Source organism: Podarcis cretensis, assembly GCF_951804945.1.
Source record: "Podarcis cretensis genome assembly, chromosome: 7".
Classification (NCBI taxonomy): domain Eukaryota; kingdom Metazoa; phylum Chordata; class Lepidosauria; order Squamata; family Lacertidae; genus Podarcis; species Podarcis cretensis.
In genome coordinates, this window is record NC_137176.1 from 79,624,745 (window position 1) to 79,637,048 (window position 12,304).

The 12,304-nt window shown below is 43.2% G+C and overlaps 1 protein-coding gene across 1 annotated transcript in view; it reads right to left on the reverse strand.

The window, feature by feature from the left end:
• Positions 1–1,221: 1,221 nt before the first annotated feature.
• FAM91A1 (family with sequence similarity 91 member A1) overlaps positions 1,222–12,304 on the reverse strand; it is a 36,907-nt gene continuing 25,824 nt past the window's right edge. The window contains exons 17-24 of the mRNA XM_079984240.1: positions 12,013–12,147; positions 10,734–10,847; positions 10,056–10,128; positions 9,227–9,376; positions 7,808–7,915; positions 7,571–7,694; positions 7,360–7,429; positions 1,222–5,606 (exon numbers count right to left, since the gene is read on the reverse strand). Coding sequence (XP_079840366.1) covers positions 5,391–5,606; positions 7,360–7,429; positions 7,571–7,694; positions 7,808–7,915; positions 9,227–9,376; positions 10,056–10,128; positions 10,734–10,847; positions 12,013–12,147 — 990 coding nt within the window. The 3' untranslated portion in view covers positions 1,222–5,390. The remainder of the gene's footprint in view (positions 5,607–7,359; positions 7,430–7,570; positions 7,695–7,807; positions 7,916–9,226; positions 9,377–10,055; positions 10,129–10,733; positions 10,848–12,012; positions 12,148–12,304) is intronic.

The following is a 12,304-nucleotide window of genomic DNA, read 5'->3' on the forward strand; positions in this document are numbered from 1 at the left end:
GCCAGAAGCGGCTTAGTCATGCTGGCCACATGACCCGGAAGCTGTACACTGGCTTCTTCGGCCAGTAAAGCGAGATGAGCATCGCAACCCCAGAGTCAGCCACAACTGGACCTAATGGTCTGGGGTCCCTTTATCTTTACCTTTTACCCTTTTACATGTGTTGTGGTAGCAGGGATTTTTGGTTTGTTGTTGTTCTTAATTTTATTATGAATACTGTGGTTTTATGTTGTGAACTGCCCTGAGATCTACAGATGAAGGGCAATATACAAATTTAATAAATATAATACCACAAACCAGCCTGTGGACCTGAAAGCAGCCCAGAGGCAACTGCTGGCTTTCCCTCTGTATCATTCCAATAGTTAACAATAGTTAACAATAGTTTAAGACCAGCTGAATGCCTCACAGCAGCCTTTTATAAGACAAAAGGGTTACAGCAAACACAAGAGATCCATGATCGGAATTCTTGAAGTTTTAATGCAATAGGTGTGTGGAAAGAGTTGAATTGGGGCAGCGCCAGTGAGAAACTGGAACATTTCCATTGGGCCTAATTCTTTGTTTACAACCCTTGCCCCAACGCTATTTGAACAGCTAGAGAAAGAGTGACACGTGCCTTTATAGTGTTTTCCCCAGCTTTGGAGATTTGAGAGAGAAGCCATTTAATTAAGAGTGGCTTAGGGTGAAGGGTTAACCCTCCTCTTGAGATTGAGAAGTTGAAACCGACAGATTCATCTTTCTTCCAGCCTTAAGTTGGTCACATTCTTGCATCATTTTTGCAAATGTTTTGAGAAAAGGTTCTCACAAAAATGAACACCGACATTTTAGTGTTCATTTCTCCTAATGCACCATTTTTATATGTGCCATTTCCCTCTTAACATGCATGTTCCCGAAAACAAGTTTTCCTAATATAACACAGTTCTGTTTGCTATTTTCAGCAGTATTTGCTACCTGGCGTCTTAATTGCACCAAAAGTTATTCTACCACCCTTTTATAGTGTGATGTTTTCCCTTTTCTTGTAATTTTGCATTCTTGTAAGTCACTCTGGGGACCTTTGGAAAGGCACCGTATAGAATCAACTGCATTCAGAACTGGCAAATCACACTGCGCCACTCCAACGAATGGAGTCAGCTCACACATTCAAGTTTCTGCAACCAAGTTAACATAACTGCACACATGAACTCACTCCCTCGATTTGTAGGATCAAGTAAGCCGTTCTGGAAAAGGTCCTGACCAGCAACACAGTTTTATTTGTAAACATTTATGTTACATATTCCAATAATTTAATCAAATACCAGGTTTTTGTACAGTTCACTGTATACTATCAACTACGTCGGACTGGGAACAAAGCAACCGGGTTGCTTTTAGGGCTGCCGGGCTCCCACGCTTTTAAAACCTTCAAAATAGTATCAGAAACACTGGAGGAAAAGAAGTACAATGAATTATAAGTGCACTGTGAAAATAAAGAATTCAAACTGCTGGGAAGTTGGGAGGGGACGGAATGGAAAAGATTAACATATATACATAGGAAAAAAAAAAGGGACAATCCCGGTGAAACTGCCTTGAAAAAGCCTCCCAAGGCAAGTCCAGTTAAAAATACTATTTATGGATGTCTCATTTATTCCCAGATTCAAGCAGCAAAATACATCTTAGTCATGAAGCACACATAGATGAATAATGAAATGTTAAGGCCTAAAACGTCGCAAACTTGATTTTTGACAAGGAAAAAGCTGGTGGGGGGGAAAAAAAAGGATTAGGCTCAACAGATTAAAAAATAGGTTTTTTTGGTTGCATAAAGTTGTCGTCTTTGTTCACAGTACTTATAAGTAATTCAGATATGTCCTTACTGCCCCACCCTGCTCAAACCGCCCATGGCACATAGCCATTACGGATACTTTTAACAACCACCCGCATACCCAATTTAAGATTCACCTTTTGGGACTCTTATGCAGGCTGTGATGGCATCAGTAGCAAAGGCATTGCCACTGAGTTTTCCATCTTGGGCTTAAAGCCGTCTAGCTAGGCCAGCATCCAAGATGGCGGCACTCACGCCACTAGCTTTAAGTGAGGTTTGAAGATTATAGTTGCACGGAAAAGAGGAGAGGGGTCAGCCTTGGGGCTGGGGAACAAAATAGGGAAGTTTATTTCAGCTCCTCTCTTATAACAGTAGAGATAAAGCTCCAGAATGCTTGGGATTTCCAGATGAGCCTTGACCCAGCATGCCATTCCACATTAAAGTTTCCACAAAGCAGAACACTATCAGAATTACAAAGCTATGCTACGGCATCGTTTTCATTAAGGCCTCCCTGCTCCACTAATTAGAACTTTTATTCCAAGTTTAAACATTATATGATGTGGGGAATCCCTGGATCTCCTAGCGTTTTGCTCTTTTTAAAACTAGTTGCGGGGTTGGAAGTGTCCAAATTTTCAACATTTTTTTTTTTGCTTGCTGGGGGGCAACTAAGACTTGGAAAATGGCATAGGTGAGTTAATCACCCAACTACTGCTCTCTCACCATGTTGGGGGCCTCAGTGGCTGCTTTAAAGTAAAAGCAAAAATAAAATAAAATAAAAAGGTGTTAGTAGACCCAACCAATGGTTCTCTTGCATCATGTGCAGGTTTAACCGCTGGGCAGGTGGTGCGCAAAACAGTTCCTCTTAGGATAGTTCCCAGGGGTGGGAAAGCCACTTATTTCTGTCCTCCTTGCATTTCCATGGTGGGTTGGAATGTTGTAGTTGCAATACACATGTCGTTTCTTTGAAACAGATCAGCTTTGAAGATTGCCAACTGATTTACTGATTTCTGCTCTTGTGCCTTCCAATGGTAGCTTGATATGCTAGCATTAGCAGGCGAAGAGATGCTTCTGCTGCGGAAGTCTTCAGCCTGCTGATTCTACATATCAAGCGGCTATAAGATGCAAGGCAGGAGGAAGTCAGGCTCGTGTCGTTCTGTTTTGATTGGTCATTTGACAGCCGTAGATCACCTATCATAAACCCACCTTTCCTTTTGTTAGAAGGCGAGAAAAACATCCACTGCTCTATTTCCAGTATGATGGCTGAGCTGAAACTGTTTTTTTTTTTAAAAAAAAAAAAGTCAATGAGGTACTCATGTGCACGTTGAATTACTTCATCAAGAGATGCTCTGCGTTGCATGCAGCCTCAGAGTCCCATTCCCCCCCGCCATTGTTGCAGGTGCAGGAAAGGCAAAAAAAAAAAGTGAGAGATGGCTAAAAAACCTTACTGTCTGTGCAAATTCTTATTCATTCCCGCTTTTCAAATGAAAGGGAAACCTTCACTTCCAGAAATATTGTGTAAAAATAATAATAAGGGGAAATGACTGGGGGTGGGGGAGAGATTCAATTTCCAACCATAAGAATGCAAGGTAATTTTTCTACACCCCCCCCCCCCAGTTTCAAAATATGCCTAATAAATCCTCTGCCATTGCTCCGTATTTTTTTAAGAAAAGGAAAAGAAGAAGAGAGGAGCCTGCTAAATACTGCAATCTGTTTATGAATGTGACTTAGTTGCTTTCTGGGTTCTTGGTCCCCAAAACATCCCTGCTGATGTGCATTAAAAAACAACAGTCCCAGAACTGCTATTCCAATAAAGCAAATAACTAACCGCCTTTCCCCCCAAAGCCCTGATATCAAACATTTTGGACCACAATGATTTTTATACCAAAGGTTCTTATTCTTAACTTTTCACAGCTGCTTTCCACCCCCCCCCCTTTCAACATTTCGCAGCTGTTGAGAAGACCCTGAAACTAGAAGAACCACAGGACAGTTTTTGTATAAACTACGCAAATCTAACTGTTACACAACACTGCATACATTTCTCTTGCCTTCCTAGGAAGGGAACCTTGATAAAATCTAGAAAGGATTGAAATGAAACCGCCAATTAACATTATTTTCATGATGAAACACCAGCCATCCCCCAGGTATGGCCACAATCCACTGAAAAGTTTTCCTGCAGAAGCCCAACTGAGCAAGTGAGAGTTGCAAAAGAGCATTTCCTGTGCTGAGCCTGTTATGGGGCGTAGGAAATTTCCCAGTAGATTGTGTCCAATTTCTTCCAGTGAGAGACCAGGCTTGCTTACCGTTACAGCTCTGTTAGTTTTTGTCTGTTCCTACGTGGAAGAGCAGAGGCTCAATGTGAGCCTGGACTGATTCTGGGCATTTAATTCCTTTCTCCAGTAACCACATCAGTCATCAGAGGGAAGAGCCCACTGGTTGTAAGAAACGCAGCTTCCGCAGCATGGATCAGATGCTACGCAGTGCAAATATTTCGGGGATTTCAGCCAGTGTTCTCTATAGCAGACCAACCATTCTGTGCCGCTGCCTGCTTAGAACCTATTCATATAAACACATTCCCCTGCAAGGCGTGTTCGAAACTTTATGGGAAGTCACCGCCACGTGCAGATTCAGTCTTGGGGCAGAAGTGGCAAGTCAAGACACCGAATTCCAGACATGGCAGTGGATTCACACATCTGGCTTGTTATGGGATGAAAGCCATCACAGGTTGAGATTCTCTCAATTAGCTTTGGACGAAAAGAGACAAGAGCAAAAGGCTCTCAATTCCTGCCTTCACCCTTCCGGTTTACTGTGCCAACAAAGGAAGCCGGAGAAAATAAAGAGTATTATCAACAAGAACTTCTACGTACAGACAGCACCACATTTAACATTGGTGTAATCCCATCAAACTGCAAGGACAAAAAAAAATATTAGTCCCATCTCTCTAAGTTTTCCTATGACGCTTCTGTAGGTGCCTTTAAGCTTCAGATTAAAATCATTTAAAAAGCAGCAGCAGCAGACTGATGTGACTATCTCCTAACTATCCTTTTTAATCAGGTAGTTAATAGCTAATTATTAAGTACGTCAGCGGTAGAACCCTGCCGTCCCCCTCTCTCCCATCAGTCACTGATACTTTTGTTAAACTATTTTAATACAACTTGTGCCTTTCTAATGCCAAAAGCTATTAACTGTTGTGTGTTAATACGATTAAAAAAAAAAAAGCAAGTTTAAGGTCTGCACCACAAACGTATAAAATTACTATTATCTACTGTGACAGTATAGAAATTCAAACATCAGAAAGCCTACGAAGGGCGCTTTCAGTTATAAAAGAAAGATCGATTGTCTTGAGATAAAAAGAGAGGCAGGCTGACAACTAAGAAGCTTTTTGTTGCAGCATGACATGCAGTAATGAACAGGTAGGTGAGAGAGGATGCATCTCCCCCAAGTTAAAAGTGCAGCACTACACACTTTAATAACACTATTGTTGCAGAGGTCATGCTGTGGGTAGCAGTACACTTCCAGGGAGGTTGGCACTGTAAGTCGAATGCAGTTGGTTACCCGGAAGGAAAAGGCAAAATGTGAACCACGCCATGGCGAACCCCTCGAGCTATTTCAGGTGTTCAGGTGGCACAGTTGCAATAAGGACAGAGGAAGGAGACCGCCCGTTCCACTCTGACAATGTACCGTCCTTGAACATCAGGTTCTTGGCTGGAAGGGGAACACCTGCGTCGGCAGAGGATGGGTGGGAAAGTAAACTTGAAGTAGAAGAGGAGGAAGAGGAGAAACTGGCTTCTGAAAGTAATTCCATAGTTGAAATGCTTTCCTGGGGAGGGAAAGAGGGAAACGTGCTTCAGTAGGATTACCGGTTGGCATTCGTTTTTGCCAAACAAGTGACTCACAGTCCCAAATTCTCAACTGGCTACTGCCTATTGTTATTCCTATTATTCCCCGCCCATGTGACTGGGTTGCCCTAGCCTAGGGGCCAGCAAACGTTTTCAGCAGGGGGCCGGTCCACTGTCCCTCAGACCTTGTGGGGGGTCTGTCTGTCTGTCTGTCTGTCTGTCTGTCTGTCTGTCTGTCTGTCTGTCTGTCTGTCTATCTATTTATCTATCTACCGTATTTTTCGCCCTATAGGACGCACTTTCCCCCCTCCAAAAATGAAGGGGAAATGTGTGTGCGTCCTATGGGGCGAATGCAGGCTTTCGCTGAAGCCTGGAGAGCGAGAGGGGTCGGTGCACACCAAGCCCTCTCCCTCTCCAGGCTTCAGGAAGCTATCCGCAAGCCGTGGGAGCCCGCGGGAGTTCCCGCCGGGCTCCCCCGGCTTGCGCAGCGCTGCCTCTTATCCCAAAGCCCCGGCGCGCTCAGCAGTCGTGCCGGGGCTTCGGGTAGCTCTGCGGAAGCCGCAGGAGGGCTCCCACAGCTTGCGGAGAGCAGCCTGTTCTGGGGGCTGGCGTCGGGGGAAGCTCGGGCTTCCCCCGCCCCAGCCTCGCGCCTGGGGGGGGGGATACTTTTTTTCCCTTTATTCCCCCCCTCCCCAAACTAGGTGCGCCTTATGAGCCGGTGCGCCCTATGGGGCGAAAAATACGGTATCTATCTTGGGGGGAAATGAACGAATTCCTATGCCCCACAAATAACCCAGAGATGCATTTTAAATAAAAGGACACATTCTACTCATGTAAAAACACGCTGATTCCTGGACCGTCCGTGGGCCGGATTTAGAAGGTGATTGGGCCGGATCCGGCCCCCAGGCCTTAGTTTGCCCACCCATGCCCTAGCCACTCTGGGCAGCTTACAACATATATAAAAACATAATAAAACATTAAACATTTCCCTATACAGGGCTGCCTTCAGATGTCCTTGACAAAGGGAGGTGCCAGTGCCAGGGGTCCTTTAGCAATTTTGACTCTTGATGAGCAGAGGCAGGGGTCTTGCTAGTATTCCCAAACGTAGTAAGCCTTGGTTGGCTTCTCTTTTATTAGCCCAACAGCTTCCTCTTTAATGGCCAAAGGACCCAGGACAATTCCCATCCTTTCCTTTTTCCTTTCTCCATTCTCTTATCCCCTTGCCAAATTTATAGGAGGTAGTGGAGCTGTGACACTTGGCACATGCCCAGAGGCTTCTGGTGTCAGAAAGGGCTTCTTAAAGTCTAGGATCCTGCAACTACTATGTCACCACTGCTATGCCAAGTAGAGATGAAGGCCCTTTAGAGAAACCAGGCTAGCAGGCAGAGGTAGCAGAGGTAAAGGCCAAACAGACAGACAGAGGTAGCAGAGGAGCCACTATGTGGATGCAAGTCTGTTGATAACACCAGTGGTCCTGGTGGCCTTCAGGTTGAGAAAACGTGCAACTCAGTACAAAGTCATGAAACAAACCCACAACATTCTCCAGGGAGGTATGGAGAATAAAGCTACAGAACCAGACAGATGCTTTTCCCTGTCTCATTCAGCAAGCTCTCTTTAGCATTACATCAGTTAAAAAGAACATCGAGAAATGCAAGTTTGCAATGTGTTTACGTCAAAAAGGAACTTCTATGTAAATATTAATGCATATGCCATTTTTAAACAATATATATTTACCTGGAATGAATGAACAAAGCTAAGGACCTGTAGAGAAAGTTTTCTACTGGAATGTAACAGTTTTTGAAGGCTGTCAAAAGATTAGAAAACATATACAATGTCAAACAAGTAGTCCATGGCATCTATGTGCATGTTGAACACTTAACTGCTTCATTTCTACCTCTGCAGAAAGATCTGCAGGCAAACAGTTTAGGTCCCAGCAAGTCCTCACCTCTCTCTGCTACACAGTCCGTGGCTTGCAATTTTCCGGCAGACTTTCCGGTTTAACTCAGAGCTGAAGAGTGGAATTCCAAAGCACAATTCCAGGGGGACCCACTCCTGCTCTGTTGTGGGAACTGAACAGATACAGAGATGAGGCAATGTGGAATTTGGAATACAGCTCATTCGCCCCAGCCAGCACTGTCTTCCCAGTACCAAATTAAACCCTTTATTTTTACCAAAGGATTACCTTCGGGACTTTGCTTAGCTGCCGAATCCATGGGTGGCTCTTCAATGACCATTTCAAATGATTCCGTGCTCCCATTTACATCTGAGCCAAGTGCCAGCTCTGGCTCGCCTTTGAGCAAAAGAAACAAGCCACTTAAGCTATATTCATGAGCAACAGCTGTTATGATCCAGCAGCTCTGGATGGAACACAGCGCTGCACATGCTCACACATCAGGAATTCTCCTTCCCTCCTCCCACCTGTGCCTTCAAGATCTGCTCTGAAGGGTCCCTCAAGTCTGCTTTGCTTGCACACAGACAGCATTGCTCTGGTTATGCCTTGTGCATTCACATCCCCAATGGCTTCTCTATTGCGAACATTCTTGGCGTATCTGGCCATGCGCAGGATGCTTCCTTTTAGCAGAACCCATGAAGGTGTGGGGTTCACAATATGATGATGGTGGATTGGGAGAAATTGTGGAAAAAAGGAATTAAATTTACAGCATGTAATGTATTAAGAGAAAATCTGATGAAAATGATGTACAGATGGCACTTAACACCAGTGAAGTTAGCAAAAATGTATCATACTCATTATAATAAATGCTGGAAATGTAAGGAAAAAGAAGGAACCTTTTACCACATGTGGTGGACGTGCCCCTAGGTAAAAGACTTCTGGGAAAGGCTTTATAACGAACGGAAAAAAGTGTTGAAAAACACATTTATTAAGAAACCAGAAGCCTTTTTTCTTGGTATAGTGGGGGGTGAAATCCCCAAAAAGGATGTTACTTTTTTTCTGTATGCCACAACAGCTGCGAGAATATTACTAGCGAAGAATTGGAAGAAACAAAATCTACCAACTATCGAAGATTGGCAGATGAAGATGATGGACTATATGGAACATGCCGAACTGACTGGGAGACTCCGAGACCAGAGAGAAGAGACGGTGGAAGAAGATTGGAAGAAGTTTAAAGAATATTTGAAAAAAGATGTTAATATTTAAATCTTAGAATAGCTTTGGAAGTGGATATAGGCTATAGGGTTAGAAGTAGAAGATAGTGTATTTTAAAATAGTATTATTTGTAAGTGATAACATGTGAAGATTTTTATGGTAAAAGTAAGCTTGATAAAAAATGGTTAAAAATTATGATATATGTAAACTGCTAAAGATGAGGTAAAATGAAAATCAGATAGGGAGGACTTGTGTTGTTTGTTTTTCTGTTTGTGTTGTTTAGTTATGTTATAAAATGAATAAAAAAAATTGGAAAAAAAGGAAGAAGGTGTGGGATTCAGGAATCCACCCCCTTAGCTACAAGCTTCCTAGCAGATGCTCAGTATGGCTTGCTTCCATTCCACCACCTTTCATTCGCTGCACACAAGGAACTCGGCACAGATCCAAATGCTAGAAGCCTCCACATCTGACAACCAAGGTTTACTGCTGACCAACCTTTTCCATCAGAAGCATCACTCAGCTTTCTGTGCACATGGTGGCTGAAAGGGTTCAACATGGTTACGTAGCCGCAGAAGTGCTGCAAATCCATCTTTTCCCTTAATATCCTCAACGCTTTGTGAACGCCCATGTTGAGACGAGAAAAATCTAAACACAAACATGTGGGGGAAAACACCTGTCACGTCAAATGGCAATTTTACTAAGCAAAAAGAAAAGAAAAGAAGAAAAAAGGTTGCATCACCACAGCCACCAGTTTTAAAAAGATTAGAGATTGCAGTGGCAAAGAAATCTAGCAAAACAGAAAGTCCCCCCTCCCTTTGCTTCCCCACAAAGAAAGACAATGCAGAACAGTGCAAGGGAGTGGGAGCGGGGAAGCAAGTTTTTGGAATCATTGTTAATTGACAGCAATGATCAGTGGCTTTTATGTCTGCAACATGTTTTATTGGGGGGGGGGGGTGCTGGGAAAGTGTATTATCAGTTACATTATTCCTAACCAAAATATCATTCAAAAGGTAGTGATTAAATTCTCACAGCAACATACAAGTCTGATATCCACTAAGCCAAAAGCAAAGAGGGGTACTATAGCTTAGTGGCAGAGAAACATGCTTTGCGCGCATGTGTTTCGCAGGTTCAATCCCCAGCGTCTCCAGCCAGCAGGCAATGGGAAATGCCTGAAATCCTGGACAGAAACTTGCTAATTTCCCCCTTTCCTTGTTACCCTTGAGTATCACCTTGTTACTGTGAGCAGCAAGGTGCGGTTTTGAGGATTCAATCACGCACAATTGTGTCTGAGCGGAGAATGCCAGTACAAGAAAACATGAGTTACCTCCTTGCAGTTCTGTTTCATCAAATGGAAATGGCATATGGACAGTTTCCCCCATACCACGCATACCATGTCCCTAAACACCAAAGTGAGAGTTAAGGCACAAAATCCATGTCAACGTGACAATCTCCAGCTTTTCAAAGGCTCCTAGCCCTCATTGATCATGGGAAATTACTGCCAGAGAACCAAGAACCTAAGGTGCCATGATTCTCTATTAATACTAAATTCTGCAGAATTCACAGAATGGAAACTCTCTGTTGTTGCTTGATAAGAGTTCAGTTAGTAAGTTCAAGGTTCCTTTAATAGTAAGGCCAAAATCCCAGTATGGTTTCAAGCTAGGATGCTTTTTCTTGAGAGATGCGATCAAGAACTGGGAGTCAGGGGAAGGGGAGAAGTTGGTGATGGAATCCAACAACATCTGGGAGGTTACCAGGCTGGCTAAGTCTGGTCTAAAAAAACCATCTGAGCCACATGCCATCACAATATGCTCATATTCCAAGAGTTAATTACAAGCACCTCAAATAAAAGCTGCATTAAATGAACCATCTTCCAGCCACCATTGGACATCTGTATATTATGCAAACTAGCTTTAATTCTCACTCCTTTTCTGCCACATCCTCCACAACTCTCTGGTCCAGCAGAAATATCAGAAGTTTCATATTAATACAAGTTGTTCCTTACCTGAATCAGAACAGCAGAATGGGTTAAAGCATCATTCAGCATGGTGAGCACATTGGAAGTTGGGACGACTCCTGGGTCATGCCCCCAAGATGTTATTAGTAAGCGGTCATAGCCCTAGGGAGCAGAAGTGAAGACACAGCGGTCAGATTAAGACTGAAAGGTCTATAGAGTTGCAGCAAGAGCAAAGTCCTCCACTGTCTGCATCCATCTGGCTTTGCTTTTCAAGCTCTCTTTTCAGCCTTGAATTCAGTTGAATTGTTTCAAATATCTGAAAAGTAATGCAATCATCCTATTTGTATTGATTTATTGGCACACATGCTTTTCAATTAATTTAGAGACAATCTGTTATCTACACGTCTGCATTACCTATCAACACCAGAACCTGTGGCCCCCTTGATGCTGTTGGGAGTCTTATGCTCTGCTGGCTGAGCCATCTCAGCTCCCTAGAGCAAGCATAGGCAAACTCGGCCCTCCAGATGTTTTGGAACTACAACTCCCACCATCCCTGACCACTGGTTCTGTTAGCTAGGGATGATGGGAGTTGTAGTCCCAAAACATCTGGAGGGCTGAGTTTGCCTATGCCTGCTCTAGAGCTATTTATACAAAACACTGATCTGAACCCAAAGTTGAACATGACCAAAGGCCTCTACCCCAGAATTAGGTTTGCCCACATTTCCAGTGTAACAGCTTACCTTGCTGAAACCAGCAATATCTAAAGCAACACGCTGGCCAGAAACAATTACAATGTGAAAAACTTTATAGGAATAATTCAAAACATCAAAACTAACAAACTGAAGTCTCTGAAAGTCCTTGAACGAATCATGGTGCCAGACTTTACCCGGCGGAGAACAAGCTGTGAAGCTTTGTATAATCAGCAAATGTCCAATTCCGATGTCCAACTCTGAATTCTGCTGAAGAGTGTTTCCGGATAACAACTACTGTTTTGTTGAATTCTTCATCAGCTAATTAGTTCAACACCCGTAAGTAGAAAGATATGTAATTTCTTCATTAACCAATCTTTTTTCGAATAGATATAATATACATGAGAATGAAAAACACTCTGGAACACTGCTCATGCGATTATTCACATTGTAATTGTTTCTGGCCATCGTGTTACTTTTGATATTACTGACTCATATTTTGCAACACAGGGGTTTGTTTGTTTACCTTGCTGAAACCAGCAGCTTCAGGTGATACACGCAAAGGCCAAAGGAGCAACAACTCCAGAATCAATACTACTACAGAAGACTCTCATTCCCTCCAAATATGTAATGCCTACCTGAAATATATCTGGAAGTTTTCGGAGTCTCGTTCCTTTAGATAACAACAGAGATGGAGGCCCTTGTCCAGTAATATGATAAATGTAGAGCTTGAACCATACGGAGCTGACTTCTGGAATAGCCGGTCCAATATGCTAGGGAAAGATGAAAAAGGCACTCACTCAAGCAAGACTATAACGTTGCTGTTATAACCTTGATATGCAGTAACAGGGCTTCTTCTAACAGCAACTGCAGCTTCACACCTGACTAATATTAAGAAACAAAAAAGCATTTGGGAAGACATGTTGGTAA